Source organism: Cadophora gregata (assembly GCF_030347475.1).
Source record: "Cadophora gregata isolate MNR1 chromosome Unknown scaffold_15, whole genome shotgun sequence".
Classification (NCBI taxonomy): Eukaryota; Fungi; Ascomycota; class Leotiomycetes; order Helotiales; family Ploettnerulaceae; genus Cadophora; species Cadophora gregata.
Window position 1 is genome coordinate 1,259,997 of NW_026695938.1, and position 21,863 is coordinate 1,281,859.

Consider the following 21,863-nt stretch of genomic DNA (forward strand, 5'->3'; position numbering starts at 1 on the left):
GATAAGGTTACTCTACCCTAAGTTAACCTACTAGATACCTTCTATAGTTAACGATCTAAGCTAGGATAGTTCGTACTCTAATACTAGATATACCTAGCCTTTAATAGAGATAAGTTCGAGGCTAAATCCCTTAAGGTCTTATAGATCGCCTTATTCCTCTATAACACTATAGTACACTAGATTAAACTAGCCCTTAGCAACTACCTTCTTAACTAATATATAACCGGAGCTTACTTTACTACTATAACTAAGAAGAGTCGCGTTATTTTCCGCACTATCACAGGATTTACTATAGCTATTAAGGGAGTCTTTAGAGACCCTAACGAGAAAGAATAGTCCGAGAAACACCTACTTAGTATCCGCTAATAAGGATCTATTCACGAATACACTACTGAGTTCCACTGTTACTCTATACGACTAGACTAGACAGATAGTAGTTTAAAAGCCTAGTACTATAAGGGCCTAAAGGACTATATTAAAGACGAACTCTCTAGGGCTAATAAACCCGATAGCCTAGAGGAAATAATTAAAACAGCTATAACTATTAACGAATAGATCCAGGAATAATAGAAGGAAAAAAGAGGGTATTTTACCCCTACTTAATATAAGAAGCCTTAGTTCCTAGAATAATATAAGAAGAGAAAAGGAAACTTCTAACCCTACCCTAATAATAAACGGAGTTATTATAACCCGATAGAAATAGATAAAGCTAAGAGAGAAAGTAAGAGCTAAGCTAAGAAGTAGAAACGATAAGAGAAGAGCTTATACTATACCTATAGTAAGGCCAGCTACCTCGCTAAGGACTACTCTTAGAATAAGAACAGAAGGAAAGCCTCTCCTAAAGATAAATAATAATTCGCTTTAGCTAAATAAAAGACCGAGCGCTGTGAAGTAGTAGTGCTTAAACGAGTTAGTAAGGATAATAGTTAAGAGGAAGTCTTAACCGAATCCCTTAAAAACTAGCGAATTAGTAATATAGAATCCCTAGATACCTAATAAGAAAGCCAGGTAATTAATAATCACTAGGTAAACCGGCTACCTAGTATTAATGAAAATTAGGCCCTCTACTCTTATAACAGAGAATAATAAGTCTAGATACACGTGGGAGATAAGCTAGACTTAGTAAAAAAGCGAAGAACTCACGATACCCTAGAGTAAGGCCTTAGTTATATTATTATCTACTAAGACGCTGAGATCATCGTATTCTAAAAAAACACCGAGTATATAGACTAACGATCTAAAAGATATATAGCTAGCCTTATAGAAGAACCTAAGCCTCGGGAATATAGCTAGCTAGATAACTATCTAGAAGTTAAAGATATATAAGTCGTGACTATAATAGCTAGCGGAAAACAGTATTAAAAGTAAAGATAGTAAGTATAAGAACCCCTCTAATTCTAAAGGATAAGAGAGGAACCTATATAGAGCTAAGTTAACCTTAAGGAGGATATCCTATATACCCTTATTAGTTATAACTAAGGCTTAAGGAAGTAGATAGATAAGATAATAAGAAGAATTATTAAGGAATAAAGGGATTTACCCGTAAAACCGTAAGAGTACCCTGATCACCTTAATTACCCTGAACTCACTACTACTAGAGAGATAGACTAACTAGTAGTCTAAGTAAAGCTAAATAGGAATATAGCTAAGGCTCTAATCGACTTAGGAGCTATAGGAAGGTTTATTTACTTACAACTAGTAGAACAACTAAATATACCTATTATACATAACTCATACCCTTATAAACTTACCTTATTAGATAGGAAAAACGTAGAGATTAATAAGTAAGTACGAGATAAAATAGCGAGTATCGAAATAAAGATACCTAATAGTTACACGGAATACTTATTATTCGATATTATCCTAGTTAGACGACATGATATTATCCTCAGAACTATATAAATAAATAGCTATAACCCTAGTATTAACTAAAAAGCAAGAACACTTACTTTTAATAGATATAACTATCGCCGTAGTTAACTATCCGGTGAAAAGGAGGCTAGCGCTACCTCCTTAAGGATAACGCTGATTAACTCTACACAGAAGAGTCCGATTCCTAGCTAGAAGGAATCTAAAGGTCATCCTAGATAAAAGGATAATATATAAGAATAGCTACCTGTACCCTATAGGAAGTACGTAAAGATATTTAAGGATCTACAGGATATAAGAGTATTACTTAAATATTAACCCTAGGACTACGAGATCAACTTTAAAGAAGGGTTTATACCTATTACAAAGAAGCTTCACTACTATAATTACACTACTATAAGGACACTTAAGGAATAGTAAGAATAAGGAGTAAAGAAAAGATAGATTCGGAAGTCTAAATCACTATACGCGGTTAATATATTAGTCGCTAAGAAAGTAGGGGATCCTAAAGGAAGACCTTATAGTAACTATTATATAATTAATAATAGGACAATAAGGGACGTGTATCTTTTACCTAATACTTAGTACCTACGGGATAAGCTAGCTAGAGCAATAGTATACACTAAATTAGACTAATATAACGCGTTTAATTTAATCCGAATTAAAAGAGGGCACGAATAGAAAACAGCTTTTATCTTACCCTTAGGCTTATAGGAACACACGGTAATACTATTCGGACTTATAAATACACCGGCCATATACTAAAGGTAGAATAACGAAATTCTAAAGGACTTTATTAGAAAATTCATAATATACTACCTAGACGATATCCTAGTCTACTTAAGAACTATTAAGGAATACTAAGGACATGTCCTATAAGTTATAGAAGCCCTATATAAGGTAGATTCTAGACTAAAACTATTAAAGTATAAATTCTTAGTTAAGTAAGTCACTTTCCTAGAATATATTATAAACCTAGGACAGATAAGTATTAACCTAGAAAAGGTTAGAGCAGTAAAAGAGTAGGAGTCACCTAAGAATATTAAGGATATATAATCCTAACTAGGATTTACTAATTTTTATTAATAGTTTATCTGAAACTACTCTAAAATCGCCGAACCGCTTACTAACCTAACTAGGAAGAGTATCTCTTTCACCTAAACTAGCTAGTGCAAGGAAGCCTTCTAACGAATCAAGAAGGAATTCACTAAGGAACTAATCCTTTATAGTTTTAATAAGGAAAAGGAAAGTATAATCGAAACCGACACTTTAGATACCTGTACTAGTGCAGCTCACCTACAGCGAGACAAGGAAAGCTAACTACACTTAGTCGCCTACTATTCCGAAAAAATATCCCTAGCCGAATAAAATTATAATATATATAAGAAGGAGCTTATAGCTATCGTTAAAGCATATAAACATTAGAAGATCTATCTATAAGGAGCTAAGTATCTAATTATTATCTACACCGATTATATAAATCTTCGAACTTTTATAACTACTAAGGTCTTAAATAATCGATAATTAGCTAGGTAAGTCGAGGAACTTACCTCTTTTAATCTTATAATCAAGTATATATAAGGAAAAGATAACGCTAGAGCCGACGCCCTAAGTAAGCTACTAAAGTACAAAAGAGATAAGATCTATAATAAAACCGCCTTACTTAAGGAATTAGATAATAGGGACTTAATCCCCTATATCCGAGAAGTAGCAGCCTTAGAACTTAAGGGACCCTAAGTAGAAATACTAAAGAAAGCTTAGGAGCTCGAAAAGTCTCTCCTAAAGACTAATAACTATACTATAGTTAAGAAAGGATACGTGCGAGTAAATAGGAAGCTATAGCTCCCGCTTAGCCTAACTAAGGAATATATTCAGGAATAATATAAATTACTCGTATATAGATATTAAAAGGTATAAAGAATATACCTAAGGATTTCGCGATATTACTAAGGCGAGGGACTTCACGTAGTAGTTAAGGAGGTAGTTAGAAATTATAATACTTGTATCAGGAATAAGCTAACTAAGCACATACTTTATAAGTAGATAATTATAGTACTTATACTACTATAACTTTAGAAATCGATATTATAGGATTTTATTAGACTATTACTTATATCTAAAGACCCAGCTATAGGAGTTAGCTATAATATAATACTAGTTATTATAAAGAGACTTACTAAATATATAAACCTAGTACTAGTTAAATTAACGCTTATAGCCGAGGACCTAGTGTAAGTATACCTTAAAGAAGTAATCTCTAAGCGTAGAGTACTAGAAGAAATAGTATCCGATTAAGATAAGCTATTTATATCTAAATTCTAAAAGGTATTAATAAGTTTCCTTAGAACTAAACGAAAACTCTTAATAGTATTTTACCCTTAGACAAATAAAGGAAATAAACAGATAAACTAAGTTATTAAAGTATACTTATAATACTATATTAACTACTAATAAGATAACTAGGTAAGACTACTACTACTTATAGAGTTCGCCTATAATAGCTCGACTATAGAAATAACTAATATAATACTATTCTTTACTAACTATAGTTATGAACCTATTATATATAGAGAACCCAACCTAATAATTAAGGATAATAATATAGCTCGTATCCAGGTCTAGAAGATTTAGGACCTATATAAGGAATTATCCTAGGAACTCTAGTTCGTAGTAGAAAGAAACGTATACTACTATAATAAAACACGTAGCTAGGAGCTAACGCTATAAGAAGGGGATAAGGTTTATCTTTTATAGAAAAACATCAACACGTAGTAGCTAAGCGATAAATTAGACTATAAGAAATTAGGACTATTTAAGATTAAGTAAGTTAAAGGACCTTTAAATTACGAACTCTAACTACTAAATATAATAAAAAAGGTATTCCTAGTATTCTATATATCCTTATTAGAAAAAGTACCACCGGGCGTACTACTAGCCCTAAAAACAATCGCAGAACCTATTAATCCGCTTAAAGAATACGAAGTAGAGGAACTACTAGATTATTAGTATAAGTATAGTATTATTAAATACCTAATGAAATAGAAGGATTACCTATAATTCAAGAACACTTAAGAACCTAAGTTAAACCTTCACTACCTAAAGCTACTTACTAGTTTCTATTAACGAAACCCAGGTCTACTTAAAGCAGGTCCTTAGGGTTAAAGAGAAAGCTGACTATTAGATTATAAGAGAAGTCGATATCGCCGGAACTAGGATATTCCGCGCTTACTAACTTAGCACTTTTCTATACCTCTTCTGCTTTCCGCTTCTCTTTAGCTTCCTTTTCTAACGCTTCAAGAGTATTAAGCTCTTCTATTAAGTTTAGCCCGGTAGTAATTATCTTTTACCGCCTTTTATAGAGGAAACGTTTCTATTTCTTTAAACGAAGGATTTTTACTATTACCTCCTCTTTCTTAGTATCTAACTTCTTAATCTAGGAGTTAAGAGACTCCTAATCTAATACTATTAGTATATAGTTCATAGTACGTATATCATATATCTTATTTAAACAGGCATATTAACTACACCGAGTTAGTTTAGGATCGTAAGGCGATATATAGTCTTTATAATTCGCATTTTCATATCTAGTATAAGGTGCTATAATTTTTCCACTTAATTTAATCTGTTACCTAAGCGTAATATAATCAACTCTTTTAGTTAAGCGTTCAGGTAGTATAATAAAAGAAGAAGATAGCTATAAGTAGTTATTAATATTTCCTTAGGTATACTTAAGCGTAAGGATACGCTAAGCTAGAAAGGGGATAGTATCACGAACTAGGCTTAGTCTTAGTATAAGTCACGGGTTAGTACTATAATACTAATAGTACTACTAAGTAGATAGCACTAGTCAGTATTTAGTACTAAAGGGTTAATAGTACTATTAAGAGAATAGCACTAATAAGAGAATAGTATAAATTAGCGAGTAGTACTATACTCTACGCTTATTATTATAATAATAGTTATATTAATTATAGTAGATATAGGTCACGTGATATACTAGCTTACTAGACGGGCTTACAGGCTTACGCGCCCTATAAGATATCTTACACGGCTTATATAAGAAGTCGGAAGTTCTATATAACAAGTAAGTAGTTTCCTAGATAGTAGAGCTTCGTGCTTAAATTAAATAGTAAGTTTACACCTAGTTTACCACTGCTTGTAACGTCTTAATTCCTATTAAGAATCGAGTGTCTTATTACCTTACTTTATAGCTGATACTAACCGACGAGTCTATACTTATAACACCGACCGAGATAGAAACGTTACATAGAATTAGTATTATTCCGATGCGCGATTTTCTGGTGTTACTTGATCACGTCAGCTCGGCCCTTATTAAAAACATCACCGAGTAATATTAAAGTTCCATAACCTAGAGTGACTAGAGTGAATTTAATTCATTGCTGCCTCGCCTGCTTGCGTACCTGTCGCCGACAGGCAGTATACTAAGGCAGCCCTGCGTTCCCGGTGCTCGGAGCTGAACACCGCTCGTCGGCTTTATATTGGTCCTCATCCTTCCTGTCTTGCTAAATGCATCGGTTTCCAGTTGTAGAGTTGAGCCTCCTCTTCGAACCTCTTTCCAGTAAGCCATGATGGCTTCGAATCACTCGTCACTCGAGTATTCTCTGAACTCATTTGGTCCTACTGTCCCAAACGAGTTTGACTTCACTATCCTCTTCGAAAACACTATACTCTCTATCCTACCATCCAGTCTACTACTCATTGTGCTTCCATTTCGAATATTTGCCCTCTATGGAAAGTCTAGGAAAGTATCGAAAAGCTTCCTGTACGAGAACAAGTTGGTTCGTTTTCGCTTCCTTTCTCGCTGCTTCCCTAAATTAACCGAGTAACCAGCTGTTTCTCATGGCATTTGCATGTATGCAGACCGCACTTCTAATAATGACTGCGGCAATTCCAATTCTCAGAAATCCCTCGTCAATTGCTGCCGCATCTCTCACGCTGGTGGATGCTGTTGGCTTATGTCTGTTATCCCATATGGAACATATGCATTCGATCAGACCGTCGGCAATAATCAATGTCTATCTCATCATCACGCTCCCCTTTGACGTCGCCAGGGCCAGAACTTTCCTGACACATGAGACGACACAGACATTTGGCGCTGTGTTTACCAGTGCTCTGGCCATAAAAGTTTTGATACTCATTTCAGAAGCGATTGAAAAGCGGAATATCCTGCTAGACCAGTATCGCTACATTTCTCCAGAAGTTACCAGTGGAATCTACAACAGATCTTTCTTCTTTTGGCTCAACCATTTGATGCGGACTGGGTTTTCCAAGGTTCTTGCAAACGATGACTTGTATCCTATTGACGACGATATGGCATCGGGTGTTCTTCTGGCTCGCGCGGACATGGCGTGGAAGTCTGCCAATCAAGAGCGCGCACAAGCACTATTTTGGGCCATGATCAGGGCGAACAAAGCAGCTCTCTTGTATTGCGTCTTTCCTCGAATATGTATGATGGGATTCCGTTACGCACAGCCATTCCTCCTACAACGATCAATTGAGTTTGCCAACAACTCTAAGGACCCCGACCGAGTTGGCTGGGCGCTGACCGCAGCTTTCGGTCTCGTCTTCTTAGGATTAGCAATTTCGAGTGGCTCTTACTACCACATGAACTACCGCTTTGTCACATCCACACGGGGATCGCTCGTAGGTCTCATCTATGCGAAAACCATGGATCTGAGTATAACCGCTCTTGATGAGTCCGTTGCTGTGACGTTGATGTCAAACGATACAGGTAGGTATGTCTCTCGGCCTATGTCCAACATCTTACCTAATATCCATTACTAGAAGCCATATGTCAGTCTTACCGGACTCTTCATGAGTTTTGGGCAGTTCCTATTGAGCTAGCTATAGCACTTTTCTTGCTCCATCGGCAACTGGGACTTGCATTTCTGGCCCCTGCAGCTGTTGCAATTTTCTCCACGGTCGGAATTTTGGCCATGGCAAAATATATGGTGAGTATGTCCGGGCAAGGTCTGCTTTGGTTCAAATCGCGTTCAAGCGCCTCCAATGTCGTCAGGGGATCTTAGAACATTCGAACGTGACCATGACTAATATCTTCAAAGGGCCGGGCACAGAAAGTATGGATGGAGGGTATACAGACGAGAGTAGACGTTACAGCTTCTATGCTTGGTTCGATGAAGGCATGCGCAGTTCCATGTTCCGATATTGTGCGCCCACAACTGATCTTATAGGTAGCCATGCAAGATGCTCGGATTTTCTAGCATTTTAACCGATGTCATCCAAGGTCTGCGGGTTACCGAAGTGAGATTATCGAATATGTTCAGAAGACTTCTCTGTGTGCGTGTGTTTTTAGGTAAAGATACGTAAAAATGCTAAGCGAGCCAATGTTTACCTGGCCCTTTCCAGGTAACAGCACTTCAACACTTGCACCACTAGCAACGTTTGCGATATTCGTTATAATTGCCAGTACGACTGGCCAGACCTTGAATACGTCCTCTGCCTACACGGCACTGTCGCTGATTACACTGTTGGTACGTGTACATCCCCTATTGTGGCGACACTGTGCCCAACCTCCCAACCCCAATCACCCAAACATAACAGCAAGGTCTCCACGAAGAGCGGTGCTAACATCATGACAGGCAGAGCCGATGAATACCTTAGTCTGTTCTCTCCTCTTTGAGCAGAAGAATATTGCTAATTGGGTGTTCAGGTGTTGTCAGTTCCTTTGTTGAACGCTGCGATGGCGTCATTTACCCGTATACAGACCTTCTTAAAGTCAGACGCACGGAAAGACCACCGACTACCCCTGGTAAAACCTCTCGAAAGCGGTAAAACTTCTTCGATGTCGATAGAGAACGGGGACATCGAGCTCGAGGGGCTCAAATCGACCACTCGGGATTCATCGTCGACTCTGTTGCTAGCTCAGAATGCTACTTTTGCATGGAGTGAAGGCGGTGTACCTGCTATCCAAGATCTTAACTTGATCGTGCCACGACATCAGATATGTTTCATCATAGGGCCTGTCGGCTGTGGCAAGAGCACGTTGCTGAAGGGTTTGCTGGGCGAGACTCCTTCATCCCAGGGCTTTATCTACAGCGATTCGCCCGACACAGCGTTTGTCGATCAAACTTCGTAAGCCCTGTTCTATTAGCTTGAAGTACTGCACATCACATACAGCTTCTCGAGACATTCGAACTGAGTAACACTGACTGACCTCTGTGGCAGATGGGTAAGGAACGGCACTATCCAGCAGAACATATTGGGTATTTCAGCATTCGAAGAGCCTTGGTAGTAAGTGTTGCCGATTTAATATTTTCCCATCAGGTCTCACTTCACACATTGCGATTCTGTTACGGCGCTTTTAGGTATCCCCCGAAGTAGCGACGCTAATTTAATGCCTCTTGTAGCAGCAAAGTCGTCCATGCCTGTGGACTGGAGGGCGACATAGCGATCCTCCCTAAAGGTCACGGTTAGTAGATATCATTTCGGCTCGTGCTAAGGGCCGGAATAAATACTGACACTATGCCAGCAACACCTGTTGGGAGTGCAGGGATCTCGCTGAGCGGAGGGCAGAAGCAGCGACTGGCTCTCGCGAGAGCACTGTACGCTCGGAAGGAGCTCATCATCATTGATGATGTGTTTTCTGGCCTCGATGCGTCCACTGAGGATCACATCTGTGCCTCTCTTCTTGGAAAAGATGGTCTGTTCCGATCGATGGGCATTACTGTCCTGTTGGCAACCCACGCTGTGCAGAGACTAGGTTTCGCTGATCACATTGTTGCGCTTGTGAGTGAACTTTCCTTGAAATCATTCGCCATATCCTGTGTACCATTTGAATGTCCGCGACAGCTGAAAATATCGAAGTGCACTTTCTGGCAATGAATGAGCATTCTGAAGCATCACGATGAGCAAACTGACCTAAACCCAGGACTCCACCGGGCATGTAATTGAACAAGGATCGTTCCAGAATTTAAGGAGCGCGGGAGGCTACGTCCAAAGTCTTGCATCGAAGCTAAAAAGTGAGGGAACTGCGAAGGCCAGCGAAACAGGAAATGTAGCTTCTCCAAAAGTTGTTTCCACTTCAGCAGATGGAGAGCTGGACATAGCAGAAGACGAGCTGAACAGGCAGTCCGGTGATATCGCAGTCTACAAATACTATTTCAAGGCCACCGGATGGCCGAACACCGTGGCATTCTTCGGGAGTGTGGTGATATTTGGTGTTGCAACAAAGATGACGGAGTTCATGTTAACCTACTGGACGAAGGCAGTTGAATCCAGGGGGAATGAAGCCAACGGATTCTACTTGGGCCTCTACGCCATGCTTGCTATTACGGGAATGCTTGGACTTTGTGTTTCTGCCTACATTCTCGCTCTGAGGATGGTGCCTAGCAGTGCACAGCTCCTACACGAGAGGCTGCTCAATACAGTTATGGGAGCACCACTGTCATTCTTCACCACGACGGACACTGGAATCACTACCAACAGGCGAGTTGGAGTTGTCGATGCCCGGCACTTAGCTGACTCTGTGTCCAGATTCTCCCAGGACATGACAATTATTGATACCGAGCTCCCGTATTCTCTAATCGACTTCTCGTTGTCCGTAATTGTTACTATCATGGGTGCCATCCTTGTAGGTCATATTTTCTCCTAGCGATATTCCATTGACTAAATACTGACGCGTTGTCCGTCAGATGTGCCTCTCGGCAGGTTACTTTGCCATCACAGTGCCACCCATCATTCTCTTGGTCTGGAGTAAGTTTACCTCTCACAATGACAAGGGCGCCTACTGAGGGTACATAGTCTTGCAGAAATATTATCTGAGAACCTCTCGTCAAATGCGTCTTCTCGACCTCGAAGCGAAATCTCCGTTGTATTCTCACTTCATCGAGTCTCTTTCAGGGCTCGTGACTATCAGGGCTTTCGGCTGGGGTGAGAACTTCAAAGTAAGTTCCTCGGCACAGTTTGAAGCCGTACCTGATGCAGGCGTTGTAAGTGGCCGAGCTGACTTAGTACATGCAGGAACGCAATCTCGCCTTACTGGATATATCTCAGAAGCCCTACTATCTTCTGTTCTGCATCCAGCGCTGGCTGGCACTTGCCCTCGATCTGATGGTCACGATACTCGCAGTAATCCTCATGTCTCTCGTCGTCAAACTTGTAAATAACCCCAAAACCATCCTCGAAGATTGGATATGACGTATGCTGACTATCTCATAGCGATCCGAGATCAGTGCAGGATTTGTAGGTCTCGCATTACTAAACGTGATGAGTTTCAACGAATCCCTAGCCAACATTATCAAGACTTGGACTATGCTCGAAACATCCTTGGGAGCTATCTCACGCCTCATCGCCTTTACCGGACACACTGCATCTGAGAACTTCCCAGGGGAGAATCAACTTGTTCCCGAGAACTGGCCTATGCATGGATCTATCGAGATCAAGAACGTATCGGCATCATATACCTCTGATGACAATCTTGTTATCCGCAATCTCAACATGTCGATTCGGCCGGGAGAGAAGATCGGTATCTGTGGACGCAGTGGTAGTGGCAAGAGCTCACTCATTACCACCCTTTTCAGGATGTTAGAAGTCACAGCAGACAGCTCGATTACCATTGATGGAATCGATATCACCAAACTGCCTAGGGAAGTTGTTCGATCAAGGCTCAACGCCATTCCTCAAGAGCCCTTCTTTATCCGTGGTACCGTCCGAGCAAACGCGGATCCTCTGCATCGACATGCCGACGAAGCAATCGCTGAGGCTATCAAGAAGGTACACCTTTGGGGTATCGTCTCAAAGAAAGGCGGACTCGACACCCAACTAGACGCCGAATTCTTCTCGCACGGTCAGCGCCAGCTATTCTGCCTTGCAAGGGCGATCCTACGGAAAAGCAAAGTCGTTATTCTCGACGAGGCAACGAGTAATGTGGACACGAAATCCGACGAGCTGATGCAGGAGGTTATCCGAAAAGAGTTTAAGGAGTGTACGATCATCGCGGTTGCACATCGCCTTGATACGATTTTGGGCTTTGATAGGATTGCTTTGTTAAGTGAAGGGGAGTTGAAGGAGTTCGATAGCCCTCAGGTATTGTTAAATCGGCCCAGTGCGTTTCGCGATTTGTATAAGTCGTGAGCACTGGTGGAAGAAGAACCGTCAGTAAAGGATTAGCAATTATGTGCATAGAATCAATTTTTAGTAGATGAGCCAAAAATAAGTACTCCAACAAGCCATCTTAACTTGTGCGTGTCATCTATCAAGGGATAGAAAAGCACATACTAATAACAACAGTACTACTCACATGTTACAGATCAGACCAAATCCTAACACAAGGAGAACGAGCCCGGGCTATCGTATAAAGAGAATCACAGAGCAGGAAAGCTAACGCCGCAAATGTGTTGGCGGCCCGGTCTAGAACCTTTCTTTCCTTTTCAAGGTTGTCCATTAATTTCGGATCTACTCTTGTTTTTGAGCAACCGAATTTCCCCGCATTGCTGGGAGCTGCTCGTACAATGTTTTCGCCCTCTTATGGCGCCATTGGAAGTGTCTTCGCTTTAGCAAAGTTGGGTTGCATGTTCCAATCTGGATCCTATCATGCTAAAATGAGGTAGGTGGTTGTAAGTAGATGGGCGCGCTTGAGTTCCTGTGGAGATATTTGTTGACAAGCCTTGAATGAGTGCACTAGCACGCTTTCGATTACTTCTCTGAAACCAGTAATACAGAGTAATACAGAGTAATACAGAGTAATACAGAGTAATACAGAGTAATACAGAGTACTGCAGAATAGATCTTTACATAAGTGCTGAGACTTTGTGCAAGTCACCTTCTAGGAAAAGCGTCATCAGGCGGAGATGAAACTGGCGATCGGCTGAAGCGCAGGTTACAAAGACCGAGCTGGACCAATGTCCTAGAGATCCCCACTGATATGAGTAACCATGACCCGGTAGTATTTATTAGAAATACACCACTAGTGAAACATTGAAAGGCGCGGACAATTTCATTCAATCTCTGTACGTCGATTCGAAGAGAGATCTCGTTTTTCTCTTATCACGCGCGAGGGTGCAGTACTTCTCGTAAAGTCGGTACCGGTCTAAGTCGTAAAATTGCGGTACTACTCATGGATATTAACGCTAAAGGATCTGACAAGTCAATGCAATTTCGAGTTCAATTGTGGATTTGGAAACAACGAAGTGATCTGTTGTTTACCTGTCGAAGCGAACTTTCTGCCGAAATTACCCGGCACCAGATTGTCCAATATATGCCCACTATTAACAAAGTCTTGTACAGTCCAATCACAAAATTAACTCAAGGTTCTCATCTGAAAGCCTCTAGACTCGCGCGTACCCCGACACCTTGAAGGCCACCTGCTGCGACTGTGCTTCCAGTCAATTAAATTTGTTGACAGACCAGAACTTGGTAGATAACTTTGAGGATAATTGTAGCTTGACGGAATAGTTCACTTTTAGGGATTTTGCAGACCAGTGCTACAAATGTGGAATGATCTGCCGTGACAGCACTGTGCATCTGCTCTAGAGTCTTTAAATTTTGGATGCCCCAGATGAGTAAATGACTCAAGTTATTTAACAACGCGATCGATATCAACGGGAAACTGTAACGAGTGAGCCTGTTTGGAGGCAACAACGATTCTAAACAAGCCCTTGTTTGAAATTAAATATACTGTGCTGCTAGGAAGAGCACACCATGCAGCCAGCCCCAATTTGACAAACGCTCAGGGAGCTGAACAACCAATGTGAGCAACGCAGGCCGAGCAAGGTCTATGCAACAACACCTGCCTGGTACGAAAGATTAAAGCCGTCTTCTGTTTGTTTCTGAGTATATATCAATGTCCAGGATCGGAACACATGAATTGCATTTTGCGTGTCGCTACAAATCTGCAGTACTGATGGACCCACCGGCGAACAGCGAACACCTTGATATTTGTCGTTTACAATACGCTTTCGATACTAGTGGCAAGACCTGTGATATATGTAGTGCCTTGAACTTATTATTCATGAGACCTCTGTTTCCGACCATGAACCTGGCGACACTCGTGACGTCTCATTGAAACACAGAATCGCTCAATTGGAGGGGATTGGGAACTCAAATGCTGCATCTGACTAGTACGGTCTGGGAATGCGTCTGGGATTGTAATTCCAGGGAGTAGGCATGATCTATCTGCTTGCAGGACAGAAAACGATACAGTGCCGAACTGAAATCGCTGGAGGTGGTATTGGGCTGGCAATATGATCATCAGAAACTGTTTCGCGCGCCAGAAGCTGTTCAGTCCTTGCGAAGCTGCTTTGACCCTTTTCCTCATATTGACAGCCATTATTCCAGCTGAATCCTCCGTATTCAATACATTGCAATCCCAGGGGAGGGACTCGGGGTTCAGCTTCTCGTCATGGTCAAGCTGTGGTTGTATATTTTATGAATTTGGACTGTTGCCGAGCTTTATAGCACGCTGCTTAGGCTGAGAACTCTGAATCAGACCTTCTTCTTTGCCCATGTCTCCATCAACGTCTGGGTTAGAAAATTGATGCGAGCTCAGCTGTCACTTGCCCTGCTTCATGTACCCTCAATTGTGTACATCGACTATCGACAGTGAGGAATCGCGTTCAAGAGCTGGGTGTCAAGAACGACCAAACTATCTGTCTCCTTTTTCGCAACAACAGGGTCGCCAATTTCCGCGAGTTGCATTCAACAAAACTGATGGAGCACCTACTGACGGGAGCATTGCTGCCCTTAAGGAAGACAGCACCGACCATTCCACAAGCATTTAACAAATGGAGAAAAATACATGTAATCCGAAAGTGCATAGTACGAACGCCGAGAGTCAAGCCCAGAGCCGCAAGCATGATGGATGGGCTGGAATCTCGCAAATATACGGGCCGCCAGCGAGAAGGATCTACGCAACTTGTAGCGTCTGTCGTGAGAACAGACAGTGAGAAATATGTGCCACGTAACCATTGTGGCATTCGGTGTTGTCATTTGAGTGTTAAACTGGTGTCGTGGGGAGAAGATAAGACAAACACAAACAAGCCATGATTCCAGTGAGACCGGTACCGGGACCGGGACCGGCACCGGGCGGACATACACTTCACCCGGTACCCGGGAGCATAGCGGCCGGCGTCCAGTGCACGGACCATGGCAATTCACTGCCAAGCGGGGTTGGAGTCATGATCCTTGTCTATCTCCACAACGACATGGCATGCCATGCCGCGGACCTGAGCTCTGGACCTTGACATGACTGAGATTTGATTTCCTGATACCGTATTCTCTTTCCCATTGATATCTTCTTTGTCTCTTGCTTGGAACCCAGAGATGGCTTCACGATAGCAGGGTTCTAGTCTCCATACCTCTCAAAGTATCCATTCACTGTCACCAAAATTCGAGCTGGACACACTGCTCCCGTGGGCAGCACCACTGCTGATCGACGACGACCCAGCATTCATATCTTGCGCACGCAATTTTCTGCCCTGTGGCGAATGCCAGCCATGGTATTAATCCTCCCAATGCTTTATCATAATACATCAATCTAACGTTCTGTCCAGGGCTGCTGTGCCTCCACCGTCCAGGCCAATCCATACCCCGCCCAGAACCCCAATAATGGCAATTCCTCCTCTCGCGCCATAAACTCGTCGCAACCTGCGTCGCAGGCTATGATTCCGACACGGCCATCAACAAATGCTTCGACTCACAGTGGAACACACCATAGACCCAATCGAGATCTCACGAAACACCCTACCAAGGACCTCAAATTGCATGTCTGGAAGAGCCAGACTCGGACATGGACCCGTGATCAGCTAGACGCAGAACGCATCGAATTCTTTGATACGAGGACGAGTGGGAGGGAGGAGACATGGCAGGCTATCCGCACGGCCCTAGAAATTCTGTGGGCTGGGGGCGATGCTGAAGATAATGACGGGGGTTTGGCTACTGCCCAAGCTATTTTAAGGGCCGCTGGCGTAACAATTCCTAGTGGCGATTTGACCGCTGCTGTGTATGATGCCAATGGGGCTCGATATGAGTTACCAGAACATATCGTCTGCGATCCTACCAATATTGTTGAAATGCCCACCAGAACGGAGGACGATGAAGGTGACAAGAGTGAAGAAGACGGAGAGACCGCTGATGAAGCCGAGCTTTTGAGAAGAGATGAGATTCGGAGAGGCAAAGCGGTGGTCAATCTTGATGACATGGTGGATATCAAGGTGAAGCTCAGTGACCGCGACAATCGACCGCTTATTGTCTCAGTCAGCAAACAAGATACTGTACGAATAGTGACGAAGAAGATCTACGAGGAGTCAGGAGTAAGTTTGACTGAATCTCCTTCCAACTTGCCGTTTACCACCAGGCTAAAAAAAGACCAGCTCGAGGCCCCAAAACACATCCGCATAGCCTACCTTGGCAAGATCCTCAAAGACAACAAAACACTGAAAGACCAAGGCTGGGAAGAACAGAACGTCCTTAATGGCTTGGTACTTGGATGAGGGCTGCTACTGTACATATGCACGAGTGTGCACATTCTATACGGTGACAAAGAGTGAAGGACGAACGGCGCATAAGCATGGCATGGTGCACAGCATGCCAAGTTATTCTTATTTTTGGTCTGACGTACGAAGTGAGGACTTGGGTAATACCCCGGCGTTATAACGAGGTTGATGAAAGTATTCACGGCTTGGGTTGCGGAAATGCTCGATTGATGGCAGGAGTGGATGGGATGAATACCAAACCTTGCACTTCGTTAGTCTGGCTTGAGTCGTGCAATTTAGCGTTCTTGCTGGCTTGCAGCTGGCAATTATACAGGACTAAGTTTCTTTGCGTCAATGTTTAATTCCTACTCGAACATTGAGAGGCATGATTTACACCACTTTTGTAGCTTTCATCTCGACCTTATTGTGAATGTTAGTCTCCAAGATCGTGACATACTGGATGGCAAGTACGCTCGGTTTCAGGATTGATATACCACTCAGAAAAGAAAGCAGTCAGGAGATATTGGCCAGGACAGTAGCCTGCGAATAGGGCAGAGGAAGGCACGATCTCAGGGATGTTAAAGACAGAGGCCAAAATCACAACACAAGATCTGCATAACAACGAGCGAAGCAAAAAAGGGTTGATAGAAATTGTTAATACATTTCGGTGTCATTTGTTCTATTCCAATTTCCACTTACGAGGACAAGCCTGAAGAAAATTAGCAACGAGTTTTTTCTGTAGACTGCAAGAAGATCAAGACAGAACAGTGAGCTAACTATCTCAGTTCTCCAAAGGTGAAATATATAATTCGTCAAGATTTGATTCAGAAAGAACACAGCGAATATTTGAGTTCATCAGAGCTATGGAAGGATGCGACGTGGACAAGAAAATGAGACGGCTTACCAAGCGGGCTTGCGTAAATTTCGACGTCATTTATCGCACATACCTAGGCGAAGGCATTTATTAGCAGCGCTCGAGGTACAATATGATTTGCTTCTTGAAGGAAGTTTGAAGAACCAAAGCAGGTTTCAGGCTGGGGACAGTTAGTTGGCTTCAGAAACTTGGGGCGGGAGAACATACCTCATTAAATCAGAATTTTGTAAGTACGTTCATCTGCAAATAAAATTTGCTCAAACAGTGTGAATAACAGTTTCATCATTTGATGCATTTTGGTCTTGTGGAGTGAAGAGACAGAAGTGTTTATAATTACCTAGGAACAGAGGGTCAGCAAAGATGTTTGGTTTCGAGCGAATTCCATCAATCCCAAAACATCGTGCAATATATCAGGTGACGAGTTCTCATCAATCACTTCCTAACAGCTACCCTCACAAGGTTTGTACGCCTTGCTTTTGATGAGAGCAGAGCCGGAGTGCGTTTATGTCCGCCCGTTCGTTCAAAGTTCATCATGGTATAGAAAGATTATGGGAATATCGGAGAGGGAGTGTGTATGTACCTATTGAATTGGATGATTAGCAAGATTCATTTGTGATCTCCATTGACATCAGTAATAGATAATTGAAGGGTCAGACAAGGCTGAAACTTAATTTGACAGTATCTAACATGTATATCTTCAGAATGAGGAATTCCTATTGTGTCGATTCATCATCACCCCCTTCGAGGCGTACGGAAGAAAAAGAAAAGAAATTCGATGTGCTAACCTTTTAGTTGTAATTTGATGCAGGTATCGTGACCACATGATGCCGAGTTGACTGAAGACAGATTAGCTTGCGTTTTGACCCGAGATATTTGAAGAATGACGCTGTCTTGCTGAAAATCCTGACTCAGAATGGTATATAGTTCTCCCCATATTAAAATAAGAGTTGGATTGTTCAAAAATGTATTACTCTCATCATCGGATGGATTAACAGCGGTGGATGACGAGGGATTTGAGAATTGGGATTGGGAAGCTTACGATTATGCGGTCAGGCACTTGCAATGTAGACGTAAGTAGGAGCGGCCATGGAGCATAGTGAAGGCAAAGAAAGAGTATGGCAAGCCGTTGAAGCTGCGCGAAGGAGTGTGTTGGAGGTGGTTGTTGAGTTGGCGGGAAAAGAAGGAAGCTTTCTGAGGAACAAAATGCTTTGAAGTATTTTGCTGAGAAAGGCGGCCGCTAGCGCCAAGCTAATCGGAAAGTCCACTAGAAAATATCAGGACAAGCTTGCTTTCTGAGCACCGCCACAGTTCGCCACATGCGGAGTATATGATTAAGGCCTCCCATTTCATGCAATCAACAATTAACAGTCTCTCCGACTTTGAAGTGTTCTTCAAATATGGCACCGGCACCAGGCATGTTTGGCCCTGCTGCCGTAAAAGTCATGAGGTAAGTAAAAGCAAGTTTCCAGGACTGACGCAGCTGTCCGCTATGTCAATATCCCATAACGCACCTACTAATACTTAATAAGGCACGCTCTCAAGAAGACGTCGAACTTTATAAGGATTCGCCTTGCAAACATCGGAAGACCTCTCGATAGCCAACTTCAACCAGTTCTTGTTCGATCTGCTCCGCGGCACCAAATTCACCCAAACGCAGCTCTTCGTCAGTCCAAAGGAAGATGGTACACAACTCACAGCACCATTAACGCCACTGTTCGTCGGTTTATGAGCACTGGGCCAACCCAGGGTACAAGATTTAATCGAGCAGCTTTACCAAAATCTGTTACTGCTACTGCGGTCTCGCGCTTGACCATCCGAACACCATTCTCCTCGACCCTTCGACCGAATCTTACAGGTGGTACGTTACCAAGAACCTCTGGAGGCTACAGTCTCGGAGGCAGTCGTCCTGGCGGGGCGCGCTATTTCTCTCATACCCCGGCTGCACCAGTACAAGTAGTGAATAATGTGTCCGCTGCTGTGCGAGCATTTTGGCTGTCTGGTCAGAAGGCTCAGTTCGACGGTATGACTCCAGCTGGAGAGAAGAGATATCGTGGAGTCAGCAACCTTCAGGAGCAGGCTACACGAAATATGCAATCGGTCCCAAGAACAACACCCGGCTCATTCATCGACTTTCACGTCAATCCAACAGTTACTGCTCTTTCTCCTCTTGGTGCTGCTTTCGGCTCTAACATGGATGCCTCAGCAACGAACCTGAATACTGAGGGATTATTGGATGTTCTCTCTGTTGACTTCGCACGAGCCTTAAAGGATCTTGCGGCTACTATGAATGATCTGAAGCGCTTATCGGCTCTCGGCGATCTACCAATAACCCTGGAGCAGAAATCTATTCTTCGTGTTCGTTTTCCAGGATGCGATGCCGAGACTGTTGATAGGTTATGCGATGAAGTTGGCGTCCAACGTGGTGTTATCATGCAGGATGAGGACTTTGAGTCCAGCGCGGGAGCTCACATGGCTCTACTATTCCCCTTCGCGCCATCTTCTGAACATATTCTTTCATCACCTGGCGGCTCGTTACGATCCGAAACAGGCCACGACCTCGAGTATGATTATGAAGAGCTCGAGGAAGACATTATACACAATTCATGGATCGAAGGTTACGAGAGTCTCGAAAACGATAGTGACGGAGAATCAGCATATTTCACCAAAACCAGTGGACAGCCTAACTCCTCGGACTACGAAGGCTTGGAAGGCATCTATCGATTTTTGGAGCACTGCGATAATTCGCGACGAATATGATCTACAAATATCCTCCTTCCTTTGTTTGGACTGTGTTAGTTTACAGCGAATTGGGCTTCTCGGATGAGGTAGGGTAAGATATGGTTGGGAATCAGTTTGACTACGGGTCGTCTTTATGCCCGAGCATGAGGCATAGGGAATACATTCGTTCCGCTATCCAATATCTAGTGATTATTTAGTATGTTGAGGCACTCATAAACTCAAATTCTTCTAAGATTCCATCATATTTGTCCGCCGCTGGTGACCACATAAGTTGGATCTTGGACTCTGCACGTGAACATTTAGAAACCGAGGAACGGCCAGCGCAATTGTAGAATTTCGAATCCTGTAAAACGAACTCGATCACGAGGCTTCGTACGGCAGAATTCCGTGGCGCTAGGACCTTTCAAGGATAAAATTGGAACTCCGAACTCCAACCCCGTGCAAGATTTAACTACTATACTGCAATGAAGAACGACCTTCTGATGCTCCTCGAAGCACATAGTCACAAGTAGTGGTTTTCAAGGGGTGACAGAGAACTCGGCTACTAAAATGCCAGAAGTTTCCCAGTACTTACATCGCAAATATATGATATGCACCAACAAGCACCATGCCGGGTTTCATTCAATCTTGTCCGTTTATTTTATCAGATACAAAGGATTTCTTTACTCATCATCCCCAAAGAAGACCTTGATCGGCAACCAAGCATCTCCGCAGACCTTGAAGCGATCTGGTAGGCTGTCCAACTTCTTGACCTCCTCCGCGGTCAATTCCCAACCATCCAGCTCAAAGTTTGTCTCTATTCTCTCCTTATTGACGGACTTGGGGATGACGGACCAGCCCTTTTGCAGTCCCCAGGCGAGGAGTATCTGCTGGGGAGTCTTACCCTTTGCTTTGGCGAGGCTGAGGAGAGTCTCGACTTTGTAGAGGGGCGAGTTGGTGCTGCCGAGGCAAGAGTAGCCAGTGCTATGGATACCTTTGGAGGTGTTGTATGCGACGAGTTTGGGGGAGGGGTTGTTGGGGTGGAGTTCGATTTGGTTGACTGCTGGGACGATCTTGAATGAGTGACTGGATTAGCCTCGTTTCTTACTCAGGTGATAGCAACGGTCATATTCCGTCTGTTTTTTCTCTCTGGCAGTCTACATACCTTTGTGGAAGGATCGTTGAGTAGAATTTCCAGGTTCTTGATGCCGAAGTTGGAAACACCAATATTCTTCACTTTGCCGGTGCCGACTAGCTTTTGCAGTTCTTGCCATGTCTTGACGAAGTCCCAGTCTGGCAAGTGCTTTTTCAGATCGGTAGGATCGGTAGAGCAGGGCCAGTGCATGAGGTACAAATCAACGTAATCTGTTCCGAGAGACTTGAGTGACGAGTCAATTCCCTCCTGGACTCGCTTGTGCCATGGGTTGTCGAGTTTGGTGGTCAACCAGATTTGCTCACGGGGGACGCCGGAGTTCTTGATTCCCAACCCAACCTCAGCTTCGTTGCCATAGGCCAACTGTTCTGGTAAGCTCTGGTGGTCACAATCCGGGGGTGTGATCAACTTACAGCCGTATCGATGTGACGGTATCCTCTGCGGAGGGCAATCTCAACTGCCTTCTCAACCTCGCGGGGTTGCGATTGCCAGGTTCCGAGACCAAGAGCTGGGATCTTATCGCCAGTGTTCAAAGTGAAAGTCTTTCTGGTAGCAAAGGATTGTGAGCTGAAGCGACGAGCTGGGGCTAGCTGTGAAGAGAGGGTTGCCAGCCTGCGCAGACTTCTGCTCCCAAACATAAATCAAGTGCGGGGTGCGAATTGGGGGTAATTCTTACGAGGTGACATTGGGAGAAGCCATTTTGGTGGTGCTTTTTGCTATGAAATGTGAAGTATAGAGAGTACGTCGAGAAAAGAGGAGAGAGCGAAATTATGGGAAGGGAAGAGTGGGAGATGTCTTG

At 43.1% G+C, this 21,863-nt stretch overlaps 5 protein-coding genes across 5 annotated transcripts; 3 read left to right on the forward strand and 2 right to left on the reverse strand.

Annotated features, from left to right (window-relative positions):
* The first annotated feature begins 6,223 nt into the window (after positions 1-6,223).
* Positions 6,224-12,074, forward strand: ONS95_005024 (uncharacterized protein). The gene is made up of 17 exons (XM_058498415.1): positions 6,224-6,668; positions 6,721-7,621; positions 7,675-7,841; positions 7,953-8,030; positions 8,086-8,203; positions 8,257-8,381; positions 8,490-8,510; positions 8,561-8,982; positions 9,076-9,141; positions 9,258-9,319; positions 9,380-9,636; positions 9,779-10,335; positions 10,384-10,480; positions 10,542-10,602; positions 10,651-10,793; positions 10,870-11,007; positions 11,068-12,074. Exons 1-17 carry the CDS (start codon positions 6,456-6,458, stop codon positions 11,980-11,982), a joined length of 4,341 nt encoding a protein of 1,446 aa, XP_058351929.1. The 5' UTR covers positions 6,224-6,455; the 3' UTR covers positions 11,983-12,074.
* A 1,778-nt stretch (positions 12,075-13,852) lies between these two features.
* ONS95_005025 (uncharacterized protein) lies at positions 13,853-14,176 on the reverse strand (the record flags this gene model as incomplete). The annotated part of the gene is made up of 1 exon (XM_058498416.1): positions 13,853-14,176. The coding sequence occupies one exon, from the start codon at positions 14,174-14,176 to the stop codon at positions 13,853-13,855; it is 324 nt and encodes a 107-aa protein (XP_058351930.1).
* A 918-nt stretch (positions 14,177-15,094) lies between these two features.
* Positions 15,095-16,337, forward strand: ONS95_005026 (uncharacterized protein; the record flags this gene model as incomplete). The annotated part of the gene is made up of 3 exons (XM_058498417.1): positions 15,095-15,344; positions 15,399-16,157; positions 16,218-16,337. The coding sequence occupies exons 1-3, from the start codon at positions 15,333-15,335 to the stop codon at positions 16,335-16,337; spliced, it is 891 nt and encodes a 296-aa protein (XP_058351931.1). The 5' UTR covers positions 15,095-15,332.
* A 2,225-nt stretch (positions 16,338-18,562) lies between these two features.
* ONS95_005027 (uncharacterized protein) lies at positions 18,563-20,152 on the forward strand. Its single transcript, XM_058498418.1, has 2 exons — positions 18,563-18,640; positions 18,723-20,152. Exons 1-2 carry the CDS (start codon positions 18,591-18,593, stop codon positions 19,948-19,950), a joined length of 1,278 nt encoding a protein of 425 aa, XP_058351932.1. The 5' UTR covers positions 18,563-18,590; the 3' UTR covers positions 19,951-20,152.
* Positions 20,153-20,594: 442 nt separating this feature from the next.
* Positions 20,595-21,763, reverse strand: ONS95_005028 (uncharacterized protein; the record flags this gene model as incomplete). Its single annotated transcript, XM_058498419.1, has 4 exons — positions 20,595-20,984; positions 21,077-21,427; positions 21,478-21,610; positions 21,741-21,763. 4 exons carry the CDS (start codon positions 21,761-21,763, stop codon positions 20,595-20,597), a joined length of 897 nt encoding a protein of 298 aa, XP_058351933.1.
* Between the last annotated feature and the right edge of the window lie 100 nt (positions 21,764-21,863).